The 14,435-nt window shown below is 37.4% G+C and overlaps 1 protein-coding gene across 1 annotated transcript in view; it reads right to left on the bottom strand.

Moving 5' to 3' along the window:
* The window catches only part of OVCH1 (ovochymase 1), a 110,047-nt gene that overhangs the window by 9,800 nt on the left and 85,812 nt on the right, over positions 1–14,435 (bottom strand). Inside the window, exons 24-25 of the mRNA XM_052640608.1 lie at positions 9,572–9,705; positions 8,718–8,919 (exon numbers count right to left, since the gene is read on the bottom strand). Coding sequence (XP_052496568.1) covers positions 8,718–8,919; positions 9,572–9,705 — 336 coding nt within the window. The remainder of the gene's footprint in view (positions 1–8,717; positions 8,920–9,571; positions 9,706–14,435) is intronic.

Genomic DNA, 14,435 nt, shown 5'->3' with positions numbered 1-14,435 from the left:
TTCTAATCCAAGTCCAAGCTGAAGGAACACATAGGGAACCCATTAGAGTATTCCATTTGGAGGCAAAAGATAGAAAAAATAAGGTTGGGAAATTAGTACTATCTTTTTTTTTTGGTCTGTACACCAAGTCTAGGTTCGGTGGCTCAGACGGTAAAGCGTCTGCCTACATTGTGGGAGACCTGGGTTCAATCCCTGGGCTGGAAAGATCTCCTGGAGAAGGAAATGCCAACCCACTCCAGTATTCTTGCCTGGAAAATCCCATGGGTGGAGGAACCTGGTAGGCTACAGTACATGGGGTTGCAAAGGGTCGGACAACAACTGAGCGACTTCACTCACTCACTCATACACCAAGCAAAAAGGCTTGATTCAGTTAAACTATGATTTGTCAAGGATGAATTTTTTTTAAATCATTTTAAAGTTTTAAAGGTGCTAGCAACAGCCATAAAGAACAGTGAAGCTTCCCCTTTGCTTCCCCCTCCCCCCGACCTTGCATCATCTGTTGGCGAAATGCAGCTATTTTGTCATCAGCAGAGTCACGAAGCCCAGTGGGGAGGCCCACATGGCAAAGCACTTCCGTACTTTAAATATTTCTGATGAGTCTCAAGTCATTCAAATTCTTGACCAAAGTATGAGACCTCTTTTTATCTGGAATCTTGTATCATTTTCTTATCGCCAGTGCTCTTAAGCTTCACAAAGACATCTGTGATCTTGGTCCATCCTCACACTGCTGCTGGGCATCCAATGCCTTCTTTCCACCTGGCAACACATACTCTTAAGTCTAGGAAGTTTTCTTGACTTGTTGTCTTGATTAATTTCTCCCTTCCATTTTCTCTATTTTCTCATTCTGAAACTCCTATTTATTGTTATGATATGCCCTGGACTATTAAAAATGATAACTAAAGGAAATAGGAAATCAAAAGCAGTGGAATAAAGAATTACAGCTTTTTCTTTATACAACCACAGTATCATTTTTAATTGACCCTATTTCTTCTGTAGTTATTCCTAGAAAAGGTGATAAAAGTGAAATTAAAAGCAATGTATAATAATTAGGGATGTGGGAGAGATTTCTGGTTGCATGTAAATACTCATCTCTCCTTCAGTACCAGAATCCTGGACAATTAAACCCAAGTGAAGAATGAAATTCTCATGGCAGGTAGACATGTAAGTAAAGTCACTGAGTAGGGCTTTTATGAAAGCCATTTGTCCCCTTTTCTCCTTGCCCTTCCTCATTTCCCTTTTTGGAATGTGAGTGTGATGACCTGAGTCCAGCTATTTTATGGCTTGACAATTGAATTGGTACACTGAGGATGGTGGAGGAGGAAGACAGGAAAAGTCTCAGGCCTTCTAATCCTTCGGACAGACTATCAGCTGTCTGACTTCATTTAGGTAAGAGAATAAAAATACTAATTCCTAAAACTACTATAGTAAAGTCTTTTTAACAAGCAGCTGTAAAGTAATTCCTGGTGGATTCAAGGAAATTTATACTATTTTTAAGCTCTCTGAAAACTGAACCACCCTTATTACATGTAAGTCTTCTTATCTCTATCCATCTGATTTTCCTTCTCATGTTCAAGTGTGTGATTGAAGCCAGCCCAATTCCAATATCTGCACGCTCCTAATCTTATCTCCCCAGTCCAAACTCCACACTTTTGCCTGCATTATCTTCTGAAAACACCCATCAGTCACGTGATATAGTAATTAAGGTCTGTAATCAGAAAAACCTATATATTCATCTTTCTCTGAAACCAGGTGTTTGATATAAAACAAGTCAGTCTCCCTAGCTTCAATGTCTTCATTGATAAAATGGGAAAGAGAATGCCTTTTTGATACAATTGTGCTCAGAATTAAATTAATATATATAAAATATACAGAACAAGGAAATTTACTAAGATAACCTCATGGGATTGTCATTCCCAAATTAAATCCGTAAGGAATTTATGAAGAGAATTATTGAAAAAAATGGAGGACATAAGAAAGAACTGAATAAGTATATACATTGTTGAACAGCAAGGCTTAATTAAATCAATCTTTTTCCAAATAACATATAACATAGTCCTTTTCTCCTACATGTAATGGTTTATTGCTGAATTTTGATTACAGTCAAACATGAGAATTTAATTAGATTTTACCTCTCCTGATTAAAGTGTCATTGAAGTAAAAATTCTGAAACTATTTCCAAAAGAAAGCTTTGCTGCTGCTGCTAAGTCGCTTCAGTCATGTCCGACTCTGTGCAACCCCATAGAGGCTCCCCCGTCCCTGGGATTCTCCAGGCAAGAACACTGGAGTGGGCTGCCATTTCCTTCTCCAATGCATGAAAGCAAAAAGTGAAAATGAAGTTGTTCAGTCGTGTCCGACTCTTAGCGACCCCATGGACTGCAGCCCACCAGGCTCTGTCTATAGGATTTTCCAGGCAAGAGTGCTGGAGCTTTATAAGTGTACAATTTACTGATTTTATTAAATGTATGGGGTTGTGCAGTCATCACCATAATCTAATTTTAGAACATTTCCATCACCCTGATTTTATTTCCTGCATTTACCCAAAATTTTGAAAAGTGAAAGTGCAAGTTGCTCAGTTGTGTCCGACTCTTTGTGACCCCATGGTCTTTACAGTACATGGAATTCTCCAGGCCAGAATACTGGAGTGAGTAGCCTTTCCCTTCTCCAGGGATTTTCCCAACCCAGGGATCCAACCCAGGTCTCCCGCATTGCAGGTGGATTCTTTACCAGCTGAGACACAAGGGAAACCCAAGAATATTGGAGTGGGTAGCCTATCCCTTCTTTGGGGGATCTTCCCAACCCAGGAATCTAACTGGGGTCTCCTACATTGCAGGCAGATTCTTTACCAACTGAGCTATTATGGAACCCCATCCATAATGTTAGGGAACTACTGTTCTGCTTTCCATCTATAAATTTGTCTACATTCCATGTAAGTGTAACTGTAACATGTAGTCTGTTGCAACTGGCTTTTTTTTTTTGTTTAGCATAATGATTCTGAGGTTCATTCATTTTTGTGACAATTTTTTAACTGTTCTCTTATGTTCAAATATTTTTTAAAAGACCCAAGGTCAGATTGTTGGGGGAGGGAATCCTCTTTAAAAGCTTTATTTTTAAAAAATGCACAAAACAGTAACTAATATAAATTGAAAGTTTACTAGCTGACTGACACTCTTTTAAGTAGATACATTTATAAATTCCTTTAACTACAAGATATCTCTATGAATAGTTTTTTATTGCCTTCATTCTGTAGGTGAGAAAGTAAAAGTATAATGAGTAAAAAGTAAAAGTCATAATGCTAGTTAATAATGAAGATGGGATTTGAACCCAAGAAGTCTGGTTTCAGAACCAACACTTGTCCCTATGCCCAGAGGTTCAGTTCAGTTCAGTCGCTCAGTCATGTCCAACTCTTTGCAACCCCATATATCTCAGCACGCCAGGCCTCCCTGTCCATCACCAACTCCCGGAGTTCACTGAAACTCACATCCATCGAGTCAGTGATGCTATCCAGCCATCTCATCCTCTGTCGTCCCCTTCTCCTCCTGCCCCCAGTCCCTCCCAGCATCAGAGTCTTTTCCAATGAGTCAACTCTTCGCATGAGGTGGCCAAAGTACTGGAGCTTCAGTTTTAGCATCATTCCCTCCAAAGAACACCCAGGGCTGATCTCCTTTAGAATGGACTGGTTGGATCTCCTTGCAGTCCAAGGGACTCTCAAGAGTCTTCTCCAACACCACAGTTCAAAAGCATCAATTCTTCATTGCTCAGCTTTCTTCACAGTCCAACTCTCACATCCATACATGACTACTGGAAAAACCATAGCCTTGACTAGATGGACCTTTCTTGGCAAAGTAATGTCTCTGCTTTTGAATATACTATCTAGGTTGGTCATAACTTTTCTTTCAAGGAGTAAGCGTCTTTTAATTTCATGGCTGCAGTCACCATCTGCAGTGATTTTGGAGCCCCAAAAATAAAGTCTGACACTGTTTCCACTGTTTCCCCATCTATTTCCCATGAAGTGATGGGACCGGATGCCATGATCCTTGTTTTCTGAATGTTGAGCTTTAAGCCAACTTTTTCACTCTCCTTTCACTTTCATCAAGAGGCTTTTGAGTTCCTCTTCACTTTCTGCCATAAGGGTGGTGTCATCTGCATATCTGAGGTTATTGTTATTTCTCCTGGCAATCTTGATTCCAGCTTGTGCTTCTTCCAGCCTAGCATTTCTCATGATGTAATCTGCATATAAGTTAAATAAGCAGAGTGACAATATGCAGCCTTGAGGTATTCCTTTTCCTGTTAGGAACCAGTCTGTTGTTCCATGTCCAGTTCTAACTGTTGCTTCCTGACCTGCATATAGGTTTCTCAAGAGGCAGGTCAGGTGGTCTGGTATTCCATATGATATTCAAATATTTTCATGAGATTAGCTTTAATGGTTAAATGATCTAAATGGAAAAGTCAGGTAATATCTAACACAGAAGATAATACAAATTTTAAACCCTTTTCCACTGGAAGAGAATGGATGGCAGAAAGCGTAACTGCCAGTGTTACCCAAGCAAAGTTAACAGTGACATCAAGTGATATCAGGGAACACAAGACACAGTGACAATCTGTGCTTTCCAGGTAAAGGGCATTGCCAGAAATGCAAGACTTTAGTGCTCTGCATGTGTGGAACTCTAATTACCCGGAGAGAAGAACCAGTTCTCTGTTGAACAGCAACTGTTAGTTGAAAGACTTTTAAGTATATGTATATTCTGTAGTATTTAATATACACAGAAATATATGTAAGTTATGGAGCAAGATCATAAACATCTGTAAAACCACCACCCAACTTAACTAGAAAATTATTAAAACCACTTATGTGTGGTTCCTCTGTCTTATCCCACCATCCTCCCACTGCTCTGAATGGTGGATTCTTTTCCCTGCCATTTTTTTTTCAACTATATATGAAGCTAAACAGTTTAATTTTGCCTGTTACTGACTGTTCTATGGCTCCTACTCTTCTGAAATTTGGTTTTTAAACTCATCATTGCTTTTAATATTCATCCAAAGAGCCTGTGGACTGTCCTATGTTTTTTACTGCTATGTGAGGATACTACCTTTTGATTATCCATGCTTCTGTATTGGGTATGTGGAGTGCCAGCTTTTGCTGATGTTCATGTTTCCATAAAGTTCCCTGTTCATGCTCAGTTGTCATGACTGCATCACTTTCCCAGGACACTGTTAAACCTAACTGCATGTTAGAGTCAATGTAAGAAATTAAAAAAAAAAAAAATTACACCACCCCCACCCATGTCCCAGATGTTTTCATTTAATTGCAGCCATGCAACCATCTAGGGCATTTCCTTGGAGGTAGAATTGCTAACTCAGAGGACATTGGCATTTTTAATATTACCCATGTTATCTGAGTTGCACCCCACCCCTGACCAGTGAGGAGAGTTCCCTTCACTCCACTTTCTCATCTGTTTATATCATCACACCATGCATTTTGCCAGTTTAGAGAATGTAAGATGGCACTTTTTCTTGCTTTTGCTTTCTGTTCTATCGATTGATTTCATCTCTGTAGCAATATCACCCTGTTGGCTCAGCTGGTAAAGAATCTGTCTGTAGTGTGGGAGACCTGAGTTCAATCCCTGGGTTGGGAAGATACCCTGGAGAAGGGAAAGGCTACTGACTCCAATATTCTGGCCTGGAGAATCCTGTTTTAAATACTATAGCTTTAACTGCCTCTGTTGTAATTTTCCACTTTATTCTGTCTCTTTAAGAATGTATTAGATATTTTGGCCCTGACAGTGGTTTGTGTTGCCACTAACTGAAACTTTGGTTAAAATTTACTCTTATTTTATAAACATCTATAAGGAATAGAAAAATGAAACTGGTTATGCTTTTGATAATAAAGTTGAGACCAAGATGAAGTCAATTAAGTGCCCAAAGCCTTTTACATCACATTAATTTCTCAGTTAATCTTTGATGAGAATTAGACACTTACTGGGTCTAAGTTGTTGACTGTTAAATTGACAAAGAATATGTATGAATAATTGGAACTATGTTATTGAACTATGTTATTACTACTTCCCTGGTAGCTCAGATGGCAAAGCATCTGCCTGCAATGCGGGAGACCTGGGTCCGATCCCTGGGTTGGGAAGATCCCCTGAAGAAGGAAATGGCAACCCACTCCAGTACCCTTGCCTGGAAAATTCCATGGACTACAGTGCGTGGGATCACAAAGAGTTAGACACGACTGAGCAACTTCACTTCACATTACTGAAAATTTTGTGAAAAAGATAAGGTGGTGAGTTAGAGGAAATTATTTTAAAACTCAGTTCATATATTACTCTTCCTGCAAAACCTCCACCCATCTTTGCAGAAAGTGTTGATTATTTCCTCCTAGGCTGGCAGCTCCATGGCATACAGAATCATAGTTAACTTTGTATATCATTCTTCTCCCCTAGAATGAGATTCTAAAAATGAGGGAAATTTCCTCTTTCAAGGTGCCCCTCTTTGCCATACAGCAGGTGCTCATGGAGGACATTTTTAAATAAACACATGAGCAAAAACTTAGGTTATTAGGTCTCTATTTTTTAAAATTTGGCTACATAACTTTTACAGACTATATTAATGTACACAGTTGACTGCAGTTTAATACACATAGAGCTTGACCTTGAAATTAAAGAATAAAAAAGAGTTTGGGGGAAGAAGAAACAGTTGAAGTAAGAAATAAAGCTTATATCCTTCCTGAGTGAAATTGGCTTTCAACTAGGAAAAGGGAAAGTAAAACAGTCTAACAGTGAAATACTCTAATACCTTTCTATTCAACAGGGAAAAGATTAAATACAGAACAATTTAAAAATTACTGCCAACTGAAGCTGAAAAGAGATCACCAAATAGTCTCTGACCCTTGCAGAAAAGTCAGGCAGCTTCCCCAAGCAGTACATGGAATGCTAACCCGACATCTTTTGCTGCCAGAGCCCTCAAGCATCACCAACAGATCACCGTCCCAGGAGATCAGAGATTGTCCAAGCATCCAAATTAACCACCTGCAGATCACACTGTGAAGAAAAATGCTTTAGACAGGCCTGATGTTTTAATACAGTCCATCTTTAACTCCCCTTAATGTCATCTAACTGAAAAGATGAGAGCAATTTAATGAGACAAAGTAAAAATAGTACAAAACAAATTAACATAAGAATGAGAGAATCTTCATTATAAATCTCATCTTTCAATTTACTGAATTCCTATCGAACAGTATAATTTAAATCAATGAATGCAATTTAGTCCAAAATTCATAAAAGATGTTTTTAGTAAATACTAGGAAATTTAAAAAGACTTTCCCTTTGTAGCATTTGCAAAAGAGAGGAGAGACAGAAAGAGAAATAGAGAGGGAATGGGAAGAATGGGGTAAGAGAAAGGGAGATCAGAAAAAGAAAAAAAAATTATCTTTTGGTTATTTCTTTATGGATTGTTCTTTGATTTGTTTATATTGTGCTTACCTAAAAAGTTAAACTATCCCCTCTTTTTGAATGCTGTAATTTTGGAAACAAAGTGATAAATATTGGTGGGAAATAAGAAAAAAAAAGTTGCTTCAAGCTCTTTCTCATTCTACATTATCTATCTTTGTGATGGGCTCTGGCATTAAGTCTCTGGTCTCAAGGGCCTTCCTTAATTTTTGGCTAAGCTTTGAAAGATGAGGGTAATGGTACTGGTCAGCTGAAATTCAGATAAGTGTTTTGAAAACAATGGAAATATCTTAATTTGTACCTGAAAAGTTAAAACTCAAGCGATAAGCCTGATAAATCATTTCTTAAATGTCAGTTGCTCATTGAAATTGTGAAACTTACTGGGACCATTCCTATATTTGTACTTATCTGTGTGAGTAAAATTAAGAATTACAAGGAGGGATTAGCATTTCTCTTCATATCTTTCAATGTTAACCAAGTTAGAAAAAATAGTAAAAGTATATATGTACGCTCAGTCATGTCCGACTCTCTGTGGCCTCATGGACTGTAGCATGTGAGGCTCCTCTGCCCATTGAATTTTCCAGACAAGAATACTGGTGTGGGTTGCCATTCCATTCTCCAGGGGATCCTCCAGACTCAAGGATCGAACTCACGACTCTTGAGTCTCCTGCATTGGCAGGCAGATTGTTTACCATTAGCACCACCTGCTGTTCTGTGCTGAATAGCTTCAGTCATGTCCTGCTCTTTGCAACCCTATGGACCCTGGCCCATAGTCAGGACCATATGGACCTGCAGTCAGCTTCTTTGGACCATATGAACCGTAGTCAACCATATGGACCGTTGTAAGGCTCCTGTGTTCATGGGATTCTTCAGGCAAGAATACTGGAGTAGGTTGCCATGTCCTCTTCCGGGGATCTTCCAGACCCAGGGATTGAACCCACATCTCTTTGTCTCTTCTTTATATCTCCTGCATTGGCAAGCAGGTTCTTCACCATTAGCACCACCTGGGAAACCCCAAAAGTATATATGGTGGTATTCAAATGTGACATATACATAGTACATAGATATGAATTTAATGGCATTTAAGATTATAAGTTCCCAGGAGGCACGAACCAACATTAACTATCTGTGACCAATGTTTAATATTGAATGTATTTATACACCAAATCCAAGCTCCTCCATGATAAAAGTTGGGAGAAGTGACATCGAGTTTTTTCAGCAATGACAAGAGACATATTTTCCAGATATGTGGTTATGTATTTCCTTTCCCACTTGTGATCACAGTCCCATCAGGTCGCCCTTCCGATGATCCTGCTTCTCCTCCAGTGATGGATGTGATCCAGTCTGTGTAGGCAGAAATTCTGGTGAAGACTGTTGGTGCGGCAGGATGGCAGTTACTGCTGCCCCAGCTCACAATACCGATGAGCTTGTACTGTCCACCCTCACCACACTGCAGTGGTCCTCCAGAATCTCCCTGCAACCAGCAAAAAGAGAAGTTCATTCTCCTGACTGCATGATTCACGGGGGACGCTAACCCCCAACTGCAGGGAATGATCAGACAAGAGTGTAAGTCACTCTCCCATCACAACAGCTTAAGGAACCAGGGCCACTGAGCTCGTTGGCTGATGTTACAGATCTCTGATTCAGACTGGAATTTATATTTTCAAAGCAATGCTGAAAGAAACGTAAATTCATTTTATGCTGGCCATAGACTGCCATGCAGGAATGTGTCTAATAAATAGAAATGAGCAAATGATGGCTTTGAGTTACACAAAAGCATTTTTATATTTTCAGTGCTACTGGAAACAGGTAGTTTGAGCTACCTAATTCAGCTATGACATCAAACCATAAGAAATCATCATTTTTTTGCAGGTCAAAAATAGCTGAAAATCATCAGTTTCACATAGTTCAACCTAGCAATGGAACAAGTAATTCCTTTTGAAAACGGAATCTATGCAAATATCAAATTAGCAATCACAGTACATCAACTTAGCAATGGACTTATTCCTCTCATTTTTCCCTTTAAAACTGCCATATGTTTGTACCTCTTTCTGGTCAGCAAACAAACATTCAGGAGACAATACTGAAATGAACCTCCTGCCCTTGTGAATACAGGCCTTAATTACCATACAGGAGGATGATCCGGAAGCCCCTCCACATATATTAGTGTTTTTAATTTCCAGTCCCCAGTAGCTTCGACAAGATATACTACTGATCAGAGGTACCTTTGCCTGCTGCACAGTTTTAGGAAATTCATCTTCTAGTAGAAAAGAAATAAAAATACATAAGCAAATGCTATTAAAGGATAAAACAAAATTAGCCTTACATATACATAGACTCGAAGGGGTAAATCCTACTCATTCTCCTCTCTCAGCACTTCAATGATGCCATTAGGTGACTTGTAAAAAAATAATTATTCCACAGTGGTTTATATAACAGAAACAACAAAAAACATTTTATGTGCATTCTTTTGTCATTAGTATAGTCCTCAAAAGATATAAAACTGATACCACCTTATGAAAACAAAGACAAAATTTACACCCAAATCAGTTTTTGATAAAGCAAACAACATAATTCATTTTTGACATATGAAGTCTATACTTTATTTCATTGGTTTGCCATCTTTTCATTCTTTTGATTCGACTTCTGCTGAGCAGGACATTCTGTTTAAGTGCTGATACTGACTAGAAGCTGAAAACTGAAATTACATTCTAACTAACTCTTTACTTTGTTGGATATTTGCAACTAGTTAATTCATTTGGAAAATAGAGTGTAGGTGAGACCAGAGACATGGGTTTGATTTTTATAAGGACTAGAATATTTTTACATAATCTTTCCACCGATTTACCTTTAAAATAAAGTTGAAGTAGAGTTGATTTACAACATTATGATAGCTTCTGGTATAGAGGAAAGTGATTCAGACATATACATACATTATATATATAATTATATTATATATAATATATAATATAATTCTTATATATAATATATACAATTCTTATATAATATATATTCTTATGTATATGGATATATATAATATATAATTCTTACATATAATACATATAATTCTTATATAATATATATTCTTATATATATGAATATATAATACATATAATATATAATTCTTATATAATATATATAATATATTATATAATATATATAATATATAATTCTTATGTAATAATATAATATATAATATATAATTATTATATATATAAGAATATGAAAAAGAACATATATAATGTATATATATGTTCTTTTTCATATTCTTTTCTGTTATGATTTATTACAGGATATTGAATTTGGTTCCCTGTGCTACACAATAAAACCTTGTTGTTTATCCATCCTATATATAATAGCTCACATCTTCTAGTCTCAAACTCCCAATCCAACCCTCCCCTGCCCCTCCTCTTCCTTGGCAACCAAAAGTCTGTTCTCTATGTCTGAGTCTGTTTTTGTCTCATAGTAAGTTCATTTGTGTTACATTTTAGATTCTACATATAAGTAATATCATATCTACACACTTACCTTTTATATCACCCTATCATTTCAGAAAAATGCCTGACAGCTTTAAGAACAGGCACATACATCTTGAAGTATGGGTTTTTACAATTGCAATATCTACACTATTGTGAAAACAAACTGTGTGTGTGTATGTCTGTGTGTGCACTCACAGCGCAACTGGGGAGTAAATACACACAAATATTTATGGGTAATAACATCACTAGATAGTTACCAGCACAGGTTTTCACAAGTATCAATGAACTAGAATCAATGAACTTGTGTTAATGAATATGATGGACTAAAACTCAAGCAGTCACCTTTAGATCTATTATGAAAAAAAGTTTTTCTACGATCATTCCTATGAAAAATACAGAAAAATTGAAAATGAATAAACAGTATACTCAGACTTCAAATATAATTGTTTGGATTCTAATTTTAGAAGAGGTAATAAATATACTTACGATGAGGTTCAGTTATTCCCCATCCGGCAGTCAAACATTTGGAAAGTAAATTTATTTTATCATCTTTCCCTGGCAAACAGATTGTAGATACAAACTCTCCTAATAAAAGGATGAGAAAGAAAAAGACAAATATAAATTAGTCTATTAGATTCATATTAACATTATATTGTTTGCTCTTCAGTGATAGCTCTAGAAATATCTACTTTGACCTGACACTATCCTCTGTAACCCTATAGTTTAATAAATAAAGTCTTCCAGAAGCTTTCATCTATTAGTTACTCAGAGGGGAGCATCCCAATCAATGTACATGATGCCATTTTGCTCCAAGTATTTCCATATCCTCCTAGGAAAACAGAAACACACATCCTGCACTGAGATGTGGGGCTTCTCATCCATAACCATTTTAAAAAATGCATTTTTTTTTAACCTGCGTGCCTTGAGCACATCACCATGCTGAATCTGAGATGACAATGCAGAAGGATAAAACTGTCTTCCTTTTTCAACTATATTACATGAAGAATGGGGAAGAATATATTTGTAGCAATTTAAACTTTTGAAGTATTTTTACAGCAAATATCTATCTTCACAGTTGCATTATAAAATATATTGATATATTACACATTCACTTTTTTTTTCTTATCACCAAAATTTGTATATATATAAATACTGTGGGTTTCTGTCTCTGTGTGTATATATGCTACACACACACACACACACACACACACACACACACACACACACACACTGAATGCAGCGCTCTTGTGTTTGTTTTCCCTTTCCCCAGGCTGTTTCACCTCATTTTTGTCCGGGCTTTTACATACATAAGTGCTTCAGCATACCTGCTATCACAGGCCATTAATTTCAATGATATGTCCTTTATTTTTAGTGCTATCTCTTAACAAAATTACATAAAACTCTTTGTAACTTGTCCATTGTTTTCCTACTCATCTCTACACATGTAGCAAATCTTATGTTATACTGCCTTCATAGATGATTATTGCTCTATCATAATCTCTTCCCAAATTTCCTTGAGCTAAAACATTTTCCCTCTACCAACATATTTTTCCCATCAATAGTTTTTTTCTTATTCTGATGCTCTTCATTGACTAAATTATGATTATATTATTTATATCATTGCATACAGATCTACTACATCATTCTTTTAACAGCACACCATATTCAGATAATGAATGTACTGCAATTTATTAAATCCCATTGGCAATTTATTTAGACTCTAATTTTTTCCTTTATAAACTGCATCAAGTTTTCCAGATCACATATCTGTGCATCGGTGCCAGTATTCCTGGATAGTTGAGTTGCTCGACCACAGGGCCTGCACTTCAAAAATTGTCAGATATTGCCAAATTGCAGGATCGGGGTGGGGAGATGTATTGACTTGTACTCTACATAAAGCTGTGTTTATAATGGAAAAATATGTCAAGAATCTGGAAAACAGTTATGCCCCAAATCCAGCATTTCTACATCTGAAAAATTTATTTTAAGGCAATAGACCTAGGAAAATGTACATATAAAGATAGTCAATCCAGCATTATTTAAGTTAAAAAAGGAAACAACCTTTACATGAATGTTCATGGAAGCTTTATTTGTAACATCTAAAAGCTAGAAACCATCAAGATGTTCTTCAACAAATGAATGGTTAAATAGGTATGAGTGGTTAAACATTCATACCATGAACACTGAAGTGAAGTGAGGTGGCTCAGTCGTGTCCAGCTCTTTGCGACCCCATGGACTGTAGCCTATCAGGCTCCTCCGTCCATGGGATTTTCCAGGCAAGAGTGCTGGAGTGGATTGCCATTTCCTTCTCCAGGAGATCTTCCTGACCCAGGAATCGAACCCGGGTCCCCCGCATTGCAGGCAGACGCTTTACTGTCTGAGCCAGAACATTACTCAGCTATTAAAAGCAATGCACTGTTGATACATGCAACAACATGAATGAAGTTCCAGGGTGTTAATGCTAACTGAAAAAAAATCAATCACAAAAGTTTACATACTATATGATTCCATTTATATAATGTCCTTGAACTGACAAAATTATAGAAACAAAGAGAACAGATCCGTGACTGACAGAAATCTGGGTGGGGAGGGTAGGGTAGGGAGGAAGGAGATGAGTGTAGCTATAAAGAGGCAATAGTATCGATCTTCATGGAGATAGAAATGTTTTGTATCTCAATTGTATAAATGTCAAATGCTGCAAGTTGTTACCACTGGTGAAAACCAAGGTAAAAAGTACTTTGGTGTCTCTGTATTATTCCTTATAATTGCATGTGAATCTACAATTCTCTCAGCATTGACAGTTTAACTAAAAATAAATTTTAAAAGCAGGGTAGGGAGAAAAAATAAGTCATAGTCAAGGTTAAGAAGCACTGCTCTGAATGCTGTCAGTGACTCAGTTATAAAAGCATAAAAAGCAAATGATTTGGGGTTTGTAGAATGGATGCACTGAAATGATATAAAAAGTGAGGTCTATAGGCAGAAACAGAGGAGAGAGTTGGAGCAGAGCAGGAAAAGTGTCCAGAGCCCTGTGATTTCATGAAAAAGCTTGGATATGTGGGTGGGGACTATCCATGGATCTTAGTTACATTTCCCCCAATACATCTTCCACCTAAGAAGGAAGGTGGGTTAATTGCCATTCCCTGTCTACAAATGATAAAGCTGAGGTTCACAGAAGTTACATAAACTGCCCAAGACGACACGACTACTTCGTGACAATGTGAGGATTAACAATTTCACATTTTTGCTTAGCTTCGGCTTAAGTAAAAATTTTTAAAAAGCAATATCTTACTAAGTTATAAGTGAAGTGAAGTGAAGTCGCTCAGTCATGTCTGACTCTTTGCGACCCCATGGACTGTAGCCTACTAGGCTCCTCAGTCCATGGGATTTTCCAGGCAAGAATACTGGAGCGGGTTGTCATCTCCTTCTCCAGGGGATCTTCCCGACCCAGGAATCGAACCCAGCTCTCTCGCATTGTAGGCAGATGCTTTACCGTCTGAGTTACAGACCTGGG

Source organism: Budorcas taxicolor, chromosome 5 (genome assembly GCF_023091745.1).
Source record: "Budorcas taxicolor isolate Tak-1 chromosome 5, Takin1.1, whole genome shotgun sequence".
NCBI classification, from domain to species: domain Eukaryota; kingdom Metazoa; phylum Chordata; class Mammalia; order Artiodactyla; family Bovidae; genus Budorcas; species Budorcas taxicolor.
The sequence above is the reverse complement of the archived record's forward strand: the minus strand, read 5'-3'. Positions and strand labels throughout refer to the sequence as shown.